This window comes from Crocodylus siamensis, chromosome 4, assembly GCF_052110815.1.
Source record: "Crocodylus siamensis isolate JL-2025a chromosome 4, ASM5211081v1, whole genome shotgun sequence".
NCBI classification, from domain to species: Eukaryota; Metazoa; Chordata; order Crocodylia; family Crocodylidae; genus Crocodylus; species Crocodylus siamensis.
In genome coordinates, this window is record NC_143398.1 from 87844489 (window position 1) to 87861106 (window position 16618).

Genomic DNA, 16618 nt, shown 5'->3' on the forward strand with positions numbered 1-16618 from the left:
CACCTCAGAGGGTCATATTTCATGTTTTCTGTAACTCATCTGCTAGGTCCTTATCTTATGTTCTAATAAATCAAAGAAGTTAAAGGTAGAAAAACCTTGTCAGTTATCTGACCCAACTCATAAATTGAAGGTGTAGGGTTATGTCTTCACAACGTTGGCATTGGGAGTTTGATCCCACTGACGCATATGGCTAGACTCAGGCATATGCAGAGTGGGAATTTGTCTTGAACCAAGCTCCTGGAGTCATGTGATTGTCATAATTTTGGAAAGTAAAGTGTGGAAATTGAAAGGGAACCTAACTATAATGTTGGTATCTGCCTGAGCTTGCAGAGAGCCTGACATGTTATCCCTGAACGTATTCCTACTCATGCCCCAAAGAGACAGCTTATATAGAGACCATCAAAACCATCTGGTAAAGTGAACCATCTCAAATACTTAAAAACAAACCAAAAATCTGTATTATAAATGGAATTGGTGTGTATTTTTATATCCCTAAAGTTAGAAACATTTGTTTCAAAATATTTACAATTAGTGTATATGCAATAAACTTAGTATGTTATAGAAACAGAATACAGTACTAGACTATGTCCATCAAATTGACAAAGTCTTGGTAGAAAAAAAATGTAACAAAGAAATAGCAAGAGAAAATACTGTTATTGCTAAATCTGCATCCATAAATTCTTGATGTTTGCTAACTTTTATTTGTGGGCATCATCAAAGTGAACCTTGACCTCTTATAAATAGACCATGGAGTTTATTTTTTGGAAAAGGACAGAAATATGTGGATTGGATACCTTGGTGTAGTGTGCTATAAAAGTGGTTTATATTTCCTTGCAGACTTTCATGTGAGGATCTCAGTTTATTAACACTGATTTATAAAGCTACTCAACACCTCTGTTTGGTAAATGTTTTTATGTATATGCCTACTTTTAGGAAATCATAGGTGCAAAAGTGTGAAGTGGCTGAGACTCTGCCTGCATTGTAAATGTCCCATGCCTATCAGCAGTGCCCTCAAACACACCATACTGCTCCATGCACACTGCCATCCAGAGCAGAAGTACTTTAGCTGCATCTACCTGATGCTCAGGACAGGCTAATTAATGTTTCTGAGTGATAATTTTTGAGGATGTTACTGCCTACAAGTGCCTTGACTTGCCTGGTCACACAGCTGGTGACAGCACTGGAACAGAATTTAGGAGTCCTGACTGGCACGATTTCTGCTCTTATCGCAAAGTATCTTTCTATGAAGAGATCAGTGGGTTGCTGATAAATACCTCATCTTGTGCTACAAATGAAAATAAAATTGATAACCTGCAGATTGTTATAATGGTGAGAAGATGAAATTCCGTGAGCCTAAGTTAATTTCTTCAATGATCTGAGTGGAAAGACTTTTCTGTCCTATTGAGTATACAGCATGTGCATTACAGTTTTAGCTGGATGGGGCTACACGGTGGGGCTCCCTGAGGCCTGCATATAGATGCTATTTTATAAAGTTACACAGAAAAGTATAATGGGCACATTTATGTGACTCCTTGGGATATATACTATTGAGATATAACTGCATCCTCTGTAATTAAAAGCTTTGCCTCTTTTCTCCCTTCTCTTTCTTTTTCCCTCACGTCCTATATATTTTCATCCCCCGCACTACCTCCTATCCCAATGTGTCTCTGAAATATTCATGGGAATTACACTCTTTTTCTTAATGAGGAAATGGGAAGGTGATGAAATCGCTGTTTAAATTTTTTTAAATCTTGAATTTAATCTAATTTCAGTTAGCCTACTCTCAGAAATGTCTCTCTTATTTTACTATTTTAAATAAAAAATGTAACAAAAGGCCTGTGACAGTGTTTCCATGGGAAAAGAAGTCTTAAACCTCGCCATTCCACCCACAATTCACACTAAGAAGTAACAGGAAGGGGACTGAGAAGGGGAAAAGATGCAGCATTCATTTTCTTGGTGTCCTACAGAGTCAGTGATGCAATCCGATGGTTCCTTAAAGTTCAGCATGACTTTGCGAGCAAGGATAACAGTGGCTGGTTACTTGCTGTTCATCTGTATCTTTATGACCAAGGAATCCACGATGCACTGGGCAGGGCAGAGCTGCTTCTCTCTCTCGTGGATTAATTTCTGTGATTTTCTTTTATTTTGCTTGCAGTAGCTGTTTTGTCTTTGTTTTATTGGCCAAACAGTTCTCCCAGCAGAGTGACTTCTCCTCCCCAGCTCTAATTTCCAGCCCACCACCCTTAACTCATGTCATCCTTATTTCTTCCTAAGGACAAGGTAGAGGATGCCGATGATGAAGCTGAAGCAAAAGCAGATCCAGGCCAAGATGAAGCAGTAGCCATGATGAGACGGAGTGAAATAGCCTGAGTACTGGGCAGTGAAGATGGAGGCTCCAATCAAAATGCACAGCCCTATGGGGTGGAAAAAGAAGGAAATGGAAGATGCTTTAAAAACTGCAGGACATCTGAATTCTATATTGAGAAGTGCTAGAGCTACCTGGTTAGATGTTACTCCATGTTTCCTGTGAAACAGCTGCCTGCATGTTTCATAGGAAAGTTCTGAGACATTTTTCTGTGTCCATGGAGATCACAGGCTGATTTGAAATTGTGAGGCTACTCAAGAATACTGAACTCTGTATGTAAGCATTTCTGTCTGTACTAACTCTTGGATAACCAAGGCCACACCCTATATCACCTAGCTGACACTCCTATTCCACCTTGCTAAACCATTACTAGGAGAGGTGGGTGGATCTGTCCTCATGACTTTTTGTAACTTGTCATATGGTGAAAATGAAGGCATTTTGCAGAAGTAGATGTTGTCAGTGTTTTAGCAGGGTGTGAGCTGGGTCAAATAAGTAGATACCTCACAGGTGGATGAGGATCTGGTGCCAACAGCTGACGAGGAATTTATTCATTTACAATGGGGAGCTCTGGACAACAACTCCAATATTTGGTTTTGCTTGTACAGTCTTATGTAACAAGAATCTGATACAGAGCCAACTGAGTCGTAGAAGAGATTCCTGTTACTTTAACAGGTTTTGGTCTAGAGATCATCTTTTGCTTATGTGGTAGGGCTGGTCTGCATAACTTCCTGTAGTAATAAACCAATCTGATATTTGTAATCAACATGTACAACTCTACACATGTACATACATAATGTAGGTATTTAAAGTTGGTTTGGAAATGGTATTTTCTATTTAAATAAAGAATTGAACCCCCTCCCTCCGCATTTCATGAAAATCTTTAAATCTTTTCATTTTAGAAAAAACTAAACGGTTTTAATTTGAGAAATAAATATATATTTTAATTTTTTTTAGCCTAAAACTAGAAGATTTCAAATGAAATGGACATCTGCCCCCTCCCCACAAAAAACAAACCTTATCAAAATATGTCACTTTCTATTGAAAAAAATCAGAACATTTCTGATGAGAAAAACGTTCTGATCTGATCTGCTCTGAAGGATGTATATGGACTGCCTACAGGCTCCTTTTTCTCTTTGCCTTTGCCTTGCAGTGCAGTAGCTGATGCTCAGCATTATTTACAACCACTGCACAGCTGTTTTAAGTCAGTAAAGTAGATAGGTACAGATTCTCAACAATCTTTGATCACTTAATTTCTGTTTATTTCAGTGAAGGTGAAGTGTCTAAATACCTCTGCGAACATGGGTCCAGTTTTAGTTCACTGACGTCCTTTTGGTAAGATAAGACACCCAAAATAATTGAAGAAACAAACTAGAGACTAAGGCAGGATTAATTATGTCATACAGTAAGAGGGTGTGCATCCATACACATACACGCACGCACACACACATACATTTTTAAATGTTTATGTAATCTGATGCAGAGAGAATGAAGTGGACTTACAGCAAATCAGCATGATGGCGCCAGCAATGTAGAAGCGTTTTCCTTTCTCCAGGGTGAAGAGCTGTACAACGAACATGACCAGTGAGACAAAGGAGAAGATGATGGCCAAGATCATGAAGGCTTGCGCTGCTTTCATGGGCTCTATCAATGCATAAAGAAGAAATCTTGAGCATTTTAGGGCACTTTCAGTGTCATGATGGACCAAAGTTCTTCAAATAATACAGGTCATATCAAGACCTAAGGAAAATGTCTCCTGTGCATACATACCCTCAGTATGGATCTTAGCTTGTATGCAGTGCCCAGCTGTGCATTCCAGCCAGAGTCCCACTGTCCCATTTTGGTTCATTAAAGAACTGACGAGCCAGACCTGAAAGAACAAAAAAGCTGTCAGATTCATCACTCTTGTGGCACTGACCACGATTGCCACAGTCTTACCAGGTTCAAGAATAAGGTACAATGGCTACCAGAGACTCCGTTAGATATTGAGAGGGCATCTGGGAAATGTTACAATGCCCGTAAGCAGGACATTTAATCAGTAAAGGAGCTGCTCTGCATGAATTGGAATGAGTGGACTAACTAATGTTGGACGAGCTAATTAATTCATGTCATGTAGTGGCTTCCATTGTCACAATAAAGCTGTGATGTGGTCAGCATCGTCATGACCTCCCTTTGAAGTGCTACAGTTCTTTGGATGCATGTGTGCCAACCTCTTTTTGGTAGTGGTCCTCTGTCACTGTTTCAAAGTAGGACAGTACACAGCTTTACGGTTCTGCTGATACAGAAATGTGTGGCATATCCTCTAGAGCAGTGGTTCTTAGCCTTCAGACCAGGCCTGCAGTCTTCACATGGGTCCAGAAATTTGGCAGGAGGGGAGCAGCAACAGCATTAATTGCTGTCAAATTTCTGGACCTCTGGGGGGGACCTGTGGGTCAAAAGATGTGGCCCTGTGTGCTAGTTTGCATCAGCATATGGTTGGGCCAGTGTGTGGAGCCTCTCCATAGTTGCATCTGATGTGCAGGGTTGGGCTGGTGCACAACATCACACCCACACCCTGACCTTATGCTGGATCCAGCTGGTGGACCAACCACTGCCACTCATCTGGTTTGTGGATTGGCCCTGTGTCACTCATCCAGCCTGTGAGACCAGATGCCTGAACACCACTGCTCTAGGCACTGGGCTGCAGGGCAAACTGAGAACTTGTGATGGAGTCTTGTGATATTTTTAGCTGTGTTTTCCTTTTGTTTTAGGTTTTGAGGTCAGCCCCTAAATATGACTTGGGGCTGTTAGTGAAGACTATTCACTCAGTTGTGAGTTGCCACCAGGGGTCAGCATAGCCAAAGGCACAGAGCTGCACTGTTACCTAAATGTGTTGCACAGCTCCTGTAGACAATGTTTTCAAAAGACAGGAGACTTCATCAAACCCTTGGGTTTGGAATTTTAAAATGGAGGCCTGTGGCTTTGCCTCCTGTTTGATGTAAAATGGACCAGGGCCAGCAATTTACACTGCACAGTATGCTAACAACAGACTTTTGCTTAACTACAAATGAATCTGTTCAATTGTAAGCCTGCTGGGCAGGGACTGACATTTTACTGTATGTCTGCAGTGTGTAGCATAAAATGTCCTCCGTTTAGCCGAAACCTATAGGTACTAATGGACTCCACTGATGATGAAACGTTTCAGTGGTATGGAACAGGATTGTGCTCTAAGGGTTATACATGTTTTTCAGGGTCTGGCTTGTTATGAGAAAGTGTCAGGAAGAAATTTTCTATATTGTACAGTATTGTAGAGTGATTTCCTGGATTCTCTTGGGCATCTAGATTTAATAATTAACAGTATATCCAACTAGATGATATCCTGGGCTGACTCAAGAGGGCAGAAAGCAAATTATTCGATTCAAGGAACTGTTGGGTTGCGATAAACATATTCACATGCTGATTTTTGCCACACTGACAGAATTTGTTCTTTATCCAAGTCTCTTATTTTCACCCAAATGAATATAGTTTGTTTTCCTTTGCAGCTTGGTTAGCAAGAGCACATTGGAAATAAACATCTATGGGCCAGCGTCTCAGCCCAGTGAGATTTTCTGTCAGATATTTCCAACCCACAACATGCTCTGCTATCAATCCTTTGGTATTTGTGCTGCTTTGAGTTACTTCCACCTTGGTCCAGCAATTTATAGTCGTGAATGCATAGCAATGCTTGGTCTTTCTGTCATAGGTGCTCTTGAACCACATGTACTCTAAGGGATTCTGAATGCTTACTTACTATCTGCTTTGCAGCAGGTAGGAGTTAAATTGAATGATGATGCACATAACTAAACTTTTAACCCAGACTGGCAATAATCTTCATTTTGACCTATCCTTCTCACATTGGGTAAGTATATGCCTTGTCCTATAATTAACTGATAGAATTCTCTTCCTCAGCAGTATCCGTGCAACCTCATTGATTCCAGTGGACTTTCATGACCAGAATTTGGCCAACAAGTATGCCTCTTCCTTAGATACGGGTGGTAAAATCAATCATAGATCATCTATAAGTGCTTTAACTGGTCAAACCATGAGTCTGGACATCCTTTGGAAGTGCTGTAAGACCTTATTTGGGCAGGCATTTAGCAAACAGAAGTAGTTTGGGATATTGTTTAGGGGATTTCTCTTTCATGTTTATATTCTTGTTGTCTTCTAAGTTATTTTGTTTTCTTGCTGGTTCTCCTGTTTTATAAATTATTCTGTTCTCTTCTTGTAAGTTACCCTGAGCATTTGTTGGGAAGGTCATTGTATACATTGAATGTATGAATGAATATCCAGATTCTCTCTCTTTTTTTAAACGAGTTGCCATTTTGTGTAGTGGTATGTACAATGACCTCACATGGCCTGTTTTCCGTATTTGTGGTGATAGGTTTTGGAAAGCAGAACCTTATAGTAAGTTTATAGGTCTTTTGTATACATCTCACATTGTAAAGTATTTTCAGTCTAGCAGGGAGCAGTCCTTATTTGTGTTGTGTACAGGGTCTTAACAAATAGATGATAATTAATTGTACCAAGAAGTATATTTACTCTTGGCAAACAACTCCTGAGAGCACTCTATCATTCCTGAAACAAACAAACATGGGAGATCTTATAATTATATAGCGAACTGTCTGTTAGATGGGGTGATAAATGCCACCTCACAACTATCATCCACTAATTTCACTTGCTCAACTAGTTCTTGAGTAGAGAGTGTTACAAGTGTTGCTTATTCTAAGACATGGGAGTAGAAACCTCACCCTGAAGCTACCTCGTTTCAGTTCAAGGGTAGGAAATCCTTCTATTCTTATGGTGATACTTCATTACTTTCAGAAGGAGGGACCTGAAGCTAACACTTAAAGCAAGGTGGCTTGATTATTTCCCCCCCAGGCATGTATTTATTTCAGTTGACATACATTAGTATAAAATTGGAGCAAGCCCATGGTAAATCAGGCTCCTTATGTTTTCTGACTACCATCTCTCCCCTGTTATGGTTGTTAACCTTCTGAGAGGTTGTGTCCTAAGACTATGGATCTTGCTACACAAAAGATGATCCTTTTCAATGGTATATAGAGTTATGACTATGGAAGGACTGAGTTCAGGGACTGACAGTTTTGTTCAGAGGCAGAATTACTTACATTGGAGATAGTAGAGACAAAGAGCATGATCACAGTGGCAATATGGATCACAAAGATACCAGCCAGTAATACCAACATCTTGGCTCCTTGCTGCGTGTGTGGACTGTCTTAAGAAGATTCTAGAAGGGAAAATGTATTGGAGTTAAAAATAAAGGTAGGTGCTGGATCACAGTATATCACTACAATAAATAACCCCTACATGCAAGAAAACTGTCAAATTTGTCATGAAATCATCTGGGAGTATGGTGGCAGAAAAAAAAATATCTAAAAATACTACTGAATCCTGTAAATGAATTGCCAAGTGTAGATATTGTAGTTGGGGTAACTGGTTTCAGAGGAAAAATAAAGCACTTGATGACACCAAAACTAGGCTGAATGTACATCAAGAGTAAATTGGATGCTTATCTTGCTGGGATCCTATGACCCCAGCTGACTTCCTGCCCTTTGGGCAGGGGGCTGGACTCGATGATCTCCCGAGGTCCCTTCCAGCCCTAATGTCTATGAAATCTATGAAATGTTACCGTTATTAAGGTTTGTAGCTATATACTAGTAAGTTAAAATGATATATTCCAGTCTTGCACTTCAGAAAAGTGAGTTACTTGTCTATTGCAACAATAGAAGCAGGGCAGATTTTCTTCTTCCTCAGTCCCTACTATATAATTCAGCCTTTCTTAGTTGGTCTTGTGCATTCTGGGTGGTTTGAGTTGGGGGATTTGTCCTCTTCTGATCTATCAGATGTTGGGCAGGGCTGTAGATGGCATGCATAACTATACAGACTAATGGTCTGTTCCGCTGTGTTGAGAGAGGATGTCACACTGGAAGGGTCACTGGGATGTTTCAGGGAAGTGGAAAATAACACTACATTAGTTTGTGGTGAGAGGAACCCTGGTTTCTTTTTCAAATGCAGCTCAGTTTATTACTATATTAAGACACTGCTACTTGTTTCTCTGCTTCTATCTGTCTTGCTTCTATGGTTGCAATAGACAAGCTTTATTCCTGTCTGTGCAGGAGAACTTTCTTTCCTGGAGACCTTCTTGTCATTAATGGGTATAATTGTAAAAGTAAAGATATTTTAGGGACTTTCATTGGGGGGGTTTGATCCTACTACTAAACCAAAACATTCTATTTTTGCTGAAATAATGAAATACGAGGATCTGAAGCCTTGTGTTGACCCACTCCCACAGGTCTGGGGACTGAAAACCATTAGGGTTTTAGCTCTCAGCTACCAAGAGGACACTTACCAGCATGTAGAAATAAGAATCACAGAAATTAGATGGAATAAATTAGACAACCCTGACAGTCTTTATCTCCTCTGGCCACTAATAGCCTGCTCTTTTGGGCATATAGGTGACTAAATAATTGAGCAAAATGAATTTCTTGTCATCAGTCTCGCTGATCATTGAGGAACACAGTGAAACACCTGGATTTATTTTTGTTGGTTATTTTAGGTCAGGTAAATTAGGTGCAGAATGCAACTGGTGAATGGCGCCAATGTAGCACAATGCTAGTATTATGAGGTGTGCATAGAAGTGCTCCATGCACATTTTTATAGTGCTGTAATGTAGAGCACTTTTTATAGCACTATAAAGTTTAACATTGCAGAACTGCAGTGTTTGGTAGGGGGAGCGAGCTCTGAGTCTTCCTGCACTTTCCAGGCTCAGCAGCAGGGTGCGCCCTACAACCTCCTGGGGCTTCTCCCAGCTCAGGAATGTGACCAGCATACACAAGTTATTTAAAGCACTGTAGTTTGCTAAAGTGCTATAAAATACAGCCCTTCAAATTTAATACGTCATTCAACAAGGGTTAATTTAAAGCACTGTACCCATTTTAAAGTACTGTAAAGCCATATACTTCTGTTAAGTCATGACAATAAAGTGCTTTAAATGATGAAAAAATCAACTTCTGTATAGACATGTATTTAGTAATATCTTTTATGCAAACTGTAGCAAAAGGCTTTTTTTAGTCATGCAAATGGCATATGTTACTCATGTACCACCTTCTCCTCCCACTTCCCTTCTCCTAATTGCAACTCTTTGTGTGAAAGAGCTGCTTTTAAAGTTTTCTAGCCGCTATTTAGCTTGCGATGATGATACAGTTTTCCCAAACCTCCAAAATCCTGCCAGGATTTCCCACTGGCTTGCTGTTTGGCTGAAACCAGTGTTAGCTGATCACTAAAAAGAATTTTCTGAATTAAGACAACAGAGAAGACAGCCACGCATGATTGTTCTTTAAGGTCACTTGTACATATGATGGTGATAGTTTTCTTTGGGGCTTTGTGCTGTGCACTCTCCAAGAACTCAGTCACTTCTAGAATTGGAGGGTTTGAAGGGACTTCAAAGATCTAGCTTAACCTCCTGAATAGGTACAGGTTTGCTGTTCCTAAACCATCCCACACACATCTATCCAGCCTTTTTTTGAAAATCTCTAGGAAAGACTATTCTACAACTTCCTTCCTTGAGCAGAAATAGAACTCAGGCCCCTTTGTTCCCAGCTGGTACCATAGCCATGGGACCATACTGAGTTAAAGCACAACCACCCTCTCTCTCCTGCCCTGACTGGCAATCTCTAGGGAATGCTTCTGAATAGCTGAGGGGTGGAGAATGGCATTCCATTTTGACTGAACTACCTGCTTTTCTTCCCCTTAAATAGAACAGAAAGTGCCTTGATTGAAAAGAAGATGCTCTTTCCATTTTTCTAAGTGAGACATACATTATCATTTCTAGGGTGGTGTCACATTATAGGAACAACAGAAAATATTGCATGCAAATCTCTCGCTGTTTTTCCAATCTGGTTGCAACTGAGATTGAAGTTCTTTAGGGTTTTTATTGGACCATGATTCTGTCCCAGCCTTCCTAAGACTTCCAGTTTTTCCAATGATGGCAAATCATTCAAAACTCTAATTATATTTAACCATACAGTTGTTCAATGTAGCCTGTCATTTTCAGGGCTTCCTATCACTAGCCATTGTGATCCCATGGCAAGGGGAGGGGTGAGCAGGGCGACTGCCCTGGGCATCGAAGTGAAGGGGCGCCAACAGGTGCTGCCCAGCTGAGGCGGATGTGGGATGGAGCCGTGAGTGGCTTGTTTGGGGGGGCACAGGGACAGGGGGAGAGCAGCTCCTGCCACTGCAGACACTCCTGGGCAAGCATGGGTAGGGGAGGACTTGTGCCCCTCAGATCTGTGTGTGGGGCGAGGGCAGGCTGTATGGCACATGTATGAAGTCATTTTAATTGCTTCCATAATTCAAAGATTCCAAAAGTCTCTTCACATTCACACACATGCAAAACTCATACTCCCAAGAGATACCTAAGAGTCACTGTTCACCCACATCTTTATAAAAAGCACCCGATTGGTAAACTGAGACAAGAGCATTAAAAATGACTTCATACATGTGCACGTCGTGCATATGACAGCTAGAAGGGATATATCAACCATCTACAGATAGCTGTTGGATGAAAACATACAGGAAGACAAGGCATTGTGTAGACTAGCTGGAAGTAATGGAATGAAACTGAGCAAATGAAACACTTTGAAGATCAGGAAACGTTTTTTTCTTCCTCACAAAGGAAGAGGTGGAAGCCCTATTGCTTGAGTCACTTTTTACTGGACTTGACACATTACTGCAGAATGTTCTCTAGGGAGCAATTCTTTACCAGCTTGGGTGAATGGAGAAATGGAAAAGATGACCCAGTAGGGTTTTCCAGTTTTAATGACTATATGATTAATCTGAGTGGCAAATCTCATAGCACTGAAGGCAAAGGCTGGGAAACTGTCATTTTTTTCAGGAAGAAACAGCCTTGGAGTGCTTGGTAATTCATGTGACAAGATCAACAGAAACTCCAAAGCTCTCTTGCTAGTAGAAAGGGGAAAAAGCAGCTGCCTGAGGTTTGGCAGGCTGCCAAAAGCCACTGCTGGAAGAACATAGCGTATCTTCTTGCACTTCAGACATGCAACGAGGAGGGGCTGAGCATCTACTGATGGAATGAGAGAGGTGGAGGAAAAGGAGAAACTAGAGTGAATGGGAGTCTCAGAAATGTTGCCACGGTTTACTGTATATATGTACGTATGTATGTGTGCATGTCTATGTGTACACATACACATACCATATAGATGTTTGGGTGCTCCTGGAATTCCCAGTGAAATAACAACAAAGAAATAGTTGATTAAGAGTGGAAAACAGTGTGGTTAGAAATGAAAGGCTGATGACTAGGAGGAGCCAACCAATTTATTGGTGTGCCTATGAACCACATAACTCTACATATGTAGCACTGGGAGCTTTTTTATGTGCAAAAATGTTGGACAAAATGTTTTCATGAATAGGAAATTTGCTATGTAGTTTGTGCAGGCCCAAATTATTCATGAGTTTGGATCCAATTTAATTAACAGTTTGGGTTGGAAAAAGAATGAGGGAAATAGTCTGGAAAATGTCAAATGACATTTTAAAGTGAAATGCTCATTTTCAGAAACGGCAAAACACTTTACTTCACATTGCTAGGAAAACTTTTTACTTTTTGGAAGGCCTTTTTTGTTTGTAATTGATCTAAGTTGAAAGAAAATATGTTAGAAGATTTGAATAATCCCAAATTAAATCCCAAATTTGAGTTTGGGTTGATTTAAAAAAAAAAAATTTTATTTTCACCGAGGGAGGGGGAAGAGGGGGGGAAATTTTCTAGTTTGGTTTGACCAGAAAGGATGTATTTTTTCCCCAGTTGAACTGCAAAATTCCTTGTTTGCTCTGGTTTGTTTTGCTTATTTGTAGGTCTGCAGGACTTCTGTGTGGGTGATATTGCTTGTTTTTGTATGCATAAATGTGTCTTCAGGAATTTGCCTCTGTTATTGCACATACACAGAAAATTGTTTAAAATCACAACCATGGTCCTCCTGAGACATCTTTTAATGCTCTAATACAAAACACTGTCATTGGCCTGTTTGAGTGTCTTGTCTCGTTGCTTGTTTTCTGTCAATCCAGACATAACAGCCTCCCTAAGATTTTCCATTTCTGTGGCAACCTGAACTAAAAAATAAACACATGGGTCCAGATCAAATGACCTTTCCTTTTCCCCTTAAATTTTTTTCAATAAACTTGCCAGGATAGACATTGTGCCTCCCAAAGGATCCTCAGTTTTGAAAACCAGCTAAGAACAACAGATTGTGCTAACTGAAGTGCACAGTTCAATGGTTGTTGTTTTTTTTTTTAATATCATGCCATAATACAAGAATAAAGCAGATACAATTAAAAGATGGCTATTGAATTAAGAACAGAACAGAGTGGATTCTGTCTTTGTGCAGGGCATAGTTCTACTGTGCTCGTCACTGCTGGGGGAGGACCATCAAGTGTACTGTCCTGGGATTTATCAGGGCAGGGCAGCTTTCTAATCATGAGTAGTATATATCAAGTTATGTAAGATGAGGGTAATTAAATCTCATGTTAAAGGGCATGAATTGATATACACACAAGTCAGGAAATTGTTTGTTTAGGTGCACTGTTACAGCAGTGCATGGCTAGCGCTAGATTCAAGATACCAGATAGGATGGCTCAGTGGTTCATCTGGGCAAAGCTAAAACTCTAGTCTCGGATGTTTAGTTAAAAATCCAGATAGCAAAATGGATTATTTCAGCAATGTGTGCTGATGGCTGCAGTTCCACCTCAGCAAATCTTTGACCCTCCTGCATATTTAGTTTGCAATTCATTCCTTGTTCTCAGTTGCTTCCCTCCTCCAAGAGGCTTATCCCATCCCTTAGGAGAAAGATAGCTCATTGTTGACAAGTGCCTGGACACTGGAATCTAAACTTGTTGCATTAACAACACCCAAGCAGACTCTGGCCCTTGTGAGGAACACAGGGAAGAAAGGAGGCTTGCCCTGGGTTTCTGTTAAACAGAAGGTATGTCCTTAATGCTAAAATAGCTGCAAAGTGGACCTCCAGCAAGCCATAACTAGTGCTTGAAATTAAAAGAGGGCACAGCCAGTCGATTGTAGAACAATCCTTAGAAATACTGATTTAACCAAAGACTGAAGTAATGATGTTGAGGAAGTTAAAGTCCATTGGTTTTGTGGTAACTCAGGCATATTATGGTTCACAGTCTTTGACAAGCAAGTTCCCGCCTCCAAAATAAGATTTGGGTGTAGGGTGGGAAAGGAGGTTAGGAGACTGAATTCTCTTGACCTGTGCATAAGCCCAACCCACCATGGGTGTGCCAGATGTTGCCTTATTAAGACAGCCGCTTCCAGATGCCCTTTACTAAAGTGCTGCAGCATGTTCCAGGGAATCGCAATGGCTAGAGCTGCAGTTGTGGTCAGGATTTCTCGTATGCTGGTTAGCAATTTGCATATTGGTTTGTTATAATAAATGGAACGAAGCACCTACCAGAATGTCTTACTGCATTTTGTAGAAACCCTCCCTGAAGCTGCTGTCTTATCTATTTGTGTTCTTTGTGGTGGCAGTCACAGCAGAAAACATTGTGGAATTCTTTCTGCCCTGCTGGGGACTCTCAGGTAGATAGCCTTGATGGCGATGTGCCAGTTAGCGCTCTTTTATTTGTCTATCTGAGCACTTGACTTGTGTGAAAGTTTTGTGAAAAAATTAGGAATCTATCTTGAAATGTTGAGAAGGGAAGTACCTGCCTATCTTCTGGCAGTGGAAAGTGAATCACTTGATCCCCCTGTTCATCTTGTTGATATGAAACTGGGAAAGCAGGAAACTAGTTTCTTTAGTCTTCTTTGCATTAGTCACTGCATGACAATGGAAGCAAGAAAGGAGGTAGGGAATTAACCCCCCCCAAGATTTATCCTGTTGCCTAAGAATAATCTTAAAATTGAGTAATAAAGTGTGACCTAAAGCCAACAGGCAGCATGAAGGAAGAGGACAGGGTTGGGGAGACAATGTTGTCACAGGAGCCACCACCTTTCGGTCTTGGGAAATGTGGGCATTGAAGTTCTGGCTGTGTGTCAGGCTATGCTGCAGGAAGTCAGGCAGAACATGGAGTGGGCATGGCAGCTTGGGGGCAAAGTTGGAAACAGCACTTTAGTCCTGAATTTCCCTGCATTTGGTCAGTTCAATGAAGATCCCTGTGTTGTGTGCTTCATCAAAATCCCAAAGAATATCTAGTAATATCAGTGAAAGCTTGAAAAATAGTCCTTAACTCAACCAAGGTACCATGTCAAACCAGCCAACAGCAACAGACCTTTATTATCATATAGTCCTGTCATTTAGGAATGGGCAACCAAAGCCCCCAGATTTAGACCCCTTCCATGTGCAGCTTTGACTCTGCCTCCGAAGTGGTAGTGTCAGCCATCTCTGTAGTGTACCCTCCCTTGCCTTCCCCTCCAATTTGGAGGATTCTCTGGAGCGTACAAATGTCCACCCTTGGTTTTTCAAGGCCTTTCAATAGGTGGAGTTCAGGCACTTTCTTTTGGGTTTTTGTGTGACCAAAACCTGGGGACTATTTCCTAATCACACACAACTGGTATGGTTTTGGCAGGGAGAAACTGCACCAAGGACCTCTGACACAGCGAAGGCCAAACTGACTACAACAGGGCTGCTTGTGTGAATAAAGCAAGTAGGATTCATTCCTCTGTCCCTGATTTTCCCTTCTTTCAAGTTTCTTAGTTTTAGAGGCACGCTGCTCCAGTGAAAAGGAAGCAGAACAAGGAAGTTTGAGACTCTACTTCCAACTCTGCCTGTGACTTTGGCAAGTCACTTCCCCATCTTTGCCTGTTTCCCTGGTCTCCTTTTGTCTGTTCAGACTGTAAAATCTGTGGGGAGTGGGCTCTCTCTGACTATATGTATACATAATGCCCACCGTAATGGCCCTTCAGTCCTGCATGGGGTTCTAGGAACTGCAACAATGACAGCCACTCTGAGACATCACAGCTTAGTGTTGTACTGCTGCGCTGACTGGACCATTACTTTGGGCTAGGACAGTAGGATAGAGAAGAGTGCATTAAATATAGCAAGGCTGTTCTGCATTAGAGGTTACTTGGAAATAAGCTGCATATAAGCACAAGAAAGCATTCTGCAGCTCCAGGATTAATGTGCCCCACCCTCTGGCATTTGTACAAGGAGCTGGGTAGGGCACAGAGGGGAAATCCAGTCTATGTAAAACGCTATTTTTGATACATGTTGAATCTCTGCGTGAGGAGGGCACCTAATTTGATTGAGGCAAATCCTCCTGCCACTGAAGACTTAACTTTTTTGATTTTTTTAAAACTGATATACAATCAGAGCTTTGACACACCCAAAATCATGAGGGAGGTCTGAAAACCACAGTCAAGTATCTTATCTGAGGTAAGCTTGTATAAGCTAATGCAAAGCTGAAATGCTAGTGCTGATTTCATTGAGAAAAGCTGCAGCTCACAGACAGTCTCGCATAAGAAAAAATGTAGCCGCTCCCTTAGTTCAAATTGCCTGGGTGGGGTTCCACTGTCTCTCTCACATTTTTCCATGCTTGAGGCAAGGCTATAATAGTGGTGTAGCAAGCAGCGTGCAGTTGGAGCCAAACCCTGCAGCTCCTTTTAATACAGTCTCTGTCCTAAGCATAGCAGAATTTCAATGCAAAATATAAAAAAGGATAAGTATCTATCGTTAGTGAGCTCCATAATTCATATTCTGAAATAGAGGGTATTGTAGAAATTAAAAGAATCTTATTGAATGGAAAAAGCAGTTGCTGAAGATTTTCAGAATTCTTACCTTGGTAGAGGAGGCTGGTTCTTTTGAAGCAGGACCTTGCTTTGCTGTAACCTAGTCTGGTTGCACAAAACAGCAGTAAAGAGAGTTCCCTGCTTGCTGGGTTATAAGTTTCCAGTGGTGGTGTGTCAGGTCGTGTGGTGGGGTGGTGTCTTCTCACTGACTTTTAAAGGAGTTTCTATGAATCAGCCTAACTTTAAAGAAAAAAAAATTAATAAGCTACGCCCTGTTTTTTTGGCAGCAAGTCAAAAGTTACTGGGAGGAAACCAGCAATTCAAAGAGATGGCTTGTAGGGTTCTGTCTGACTCAGTGCAGTACGGAGACCACAGCCTGGAAAAAAAGAATGACACTAATCCAGTTGAGTAATAGGAGGCCCATAAACAGCATCTGTTTATAAAAATGGCATCTAGTTACCATTAAAAAAAAT

At 41.0% G+C, this 16618-nt stretch overlaps 1 protein-coding gene across 1 annotated transcript; it reads right to left on the reverse strand.

Annotated features, from left to right (window-relative positions):
- Positions 1-455: 455 nt before the first annotated feature.
- EMP1 (epithelial membrane protein 1) lies at positions 456-16365 on the reverse strand. Its single transcript, XM_090042758.1, has 5 exons — positions 16195-16365; positions 7507-7625; positions 4133-4232; positions 3866-4006; positions 456-2414 (listed from the first exon to the last, which is right to left on the reverse strand). The coding sequence occupies exons 2-5, from the start codon at positions 7582-7584 to the stop codon at positions 2260-2262; spliced, it is 474 nt and encodes a 157-aa protein (XP_089898884.1). The 5' UTR covers positions 7585-7625; positions 16195-16365; the 3' UTR covers positions 456-2259.
- Positions 16366-16618: the final 253 nt, after the last annotated feature.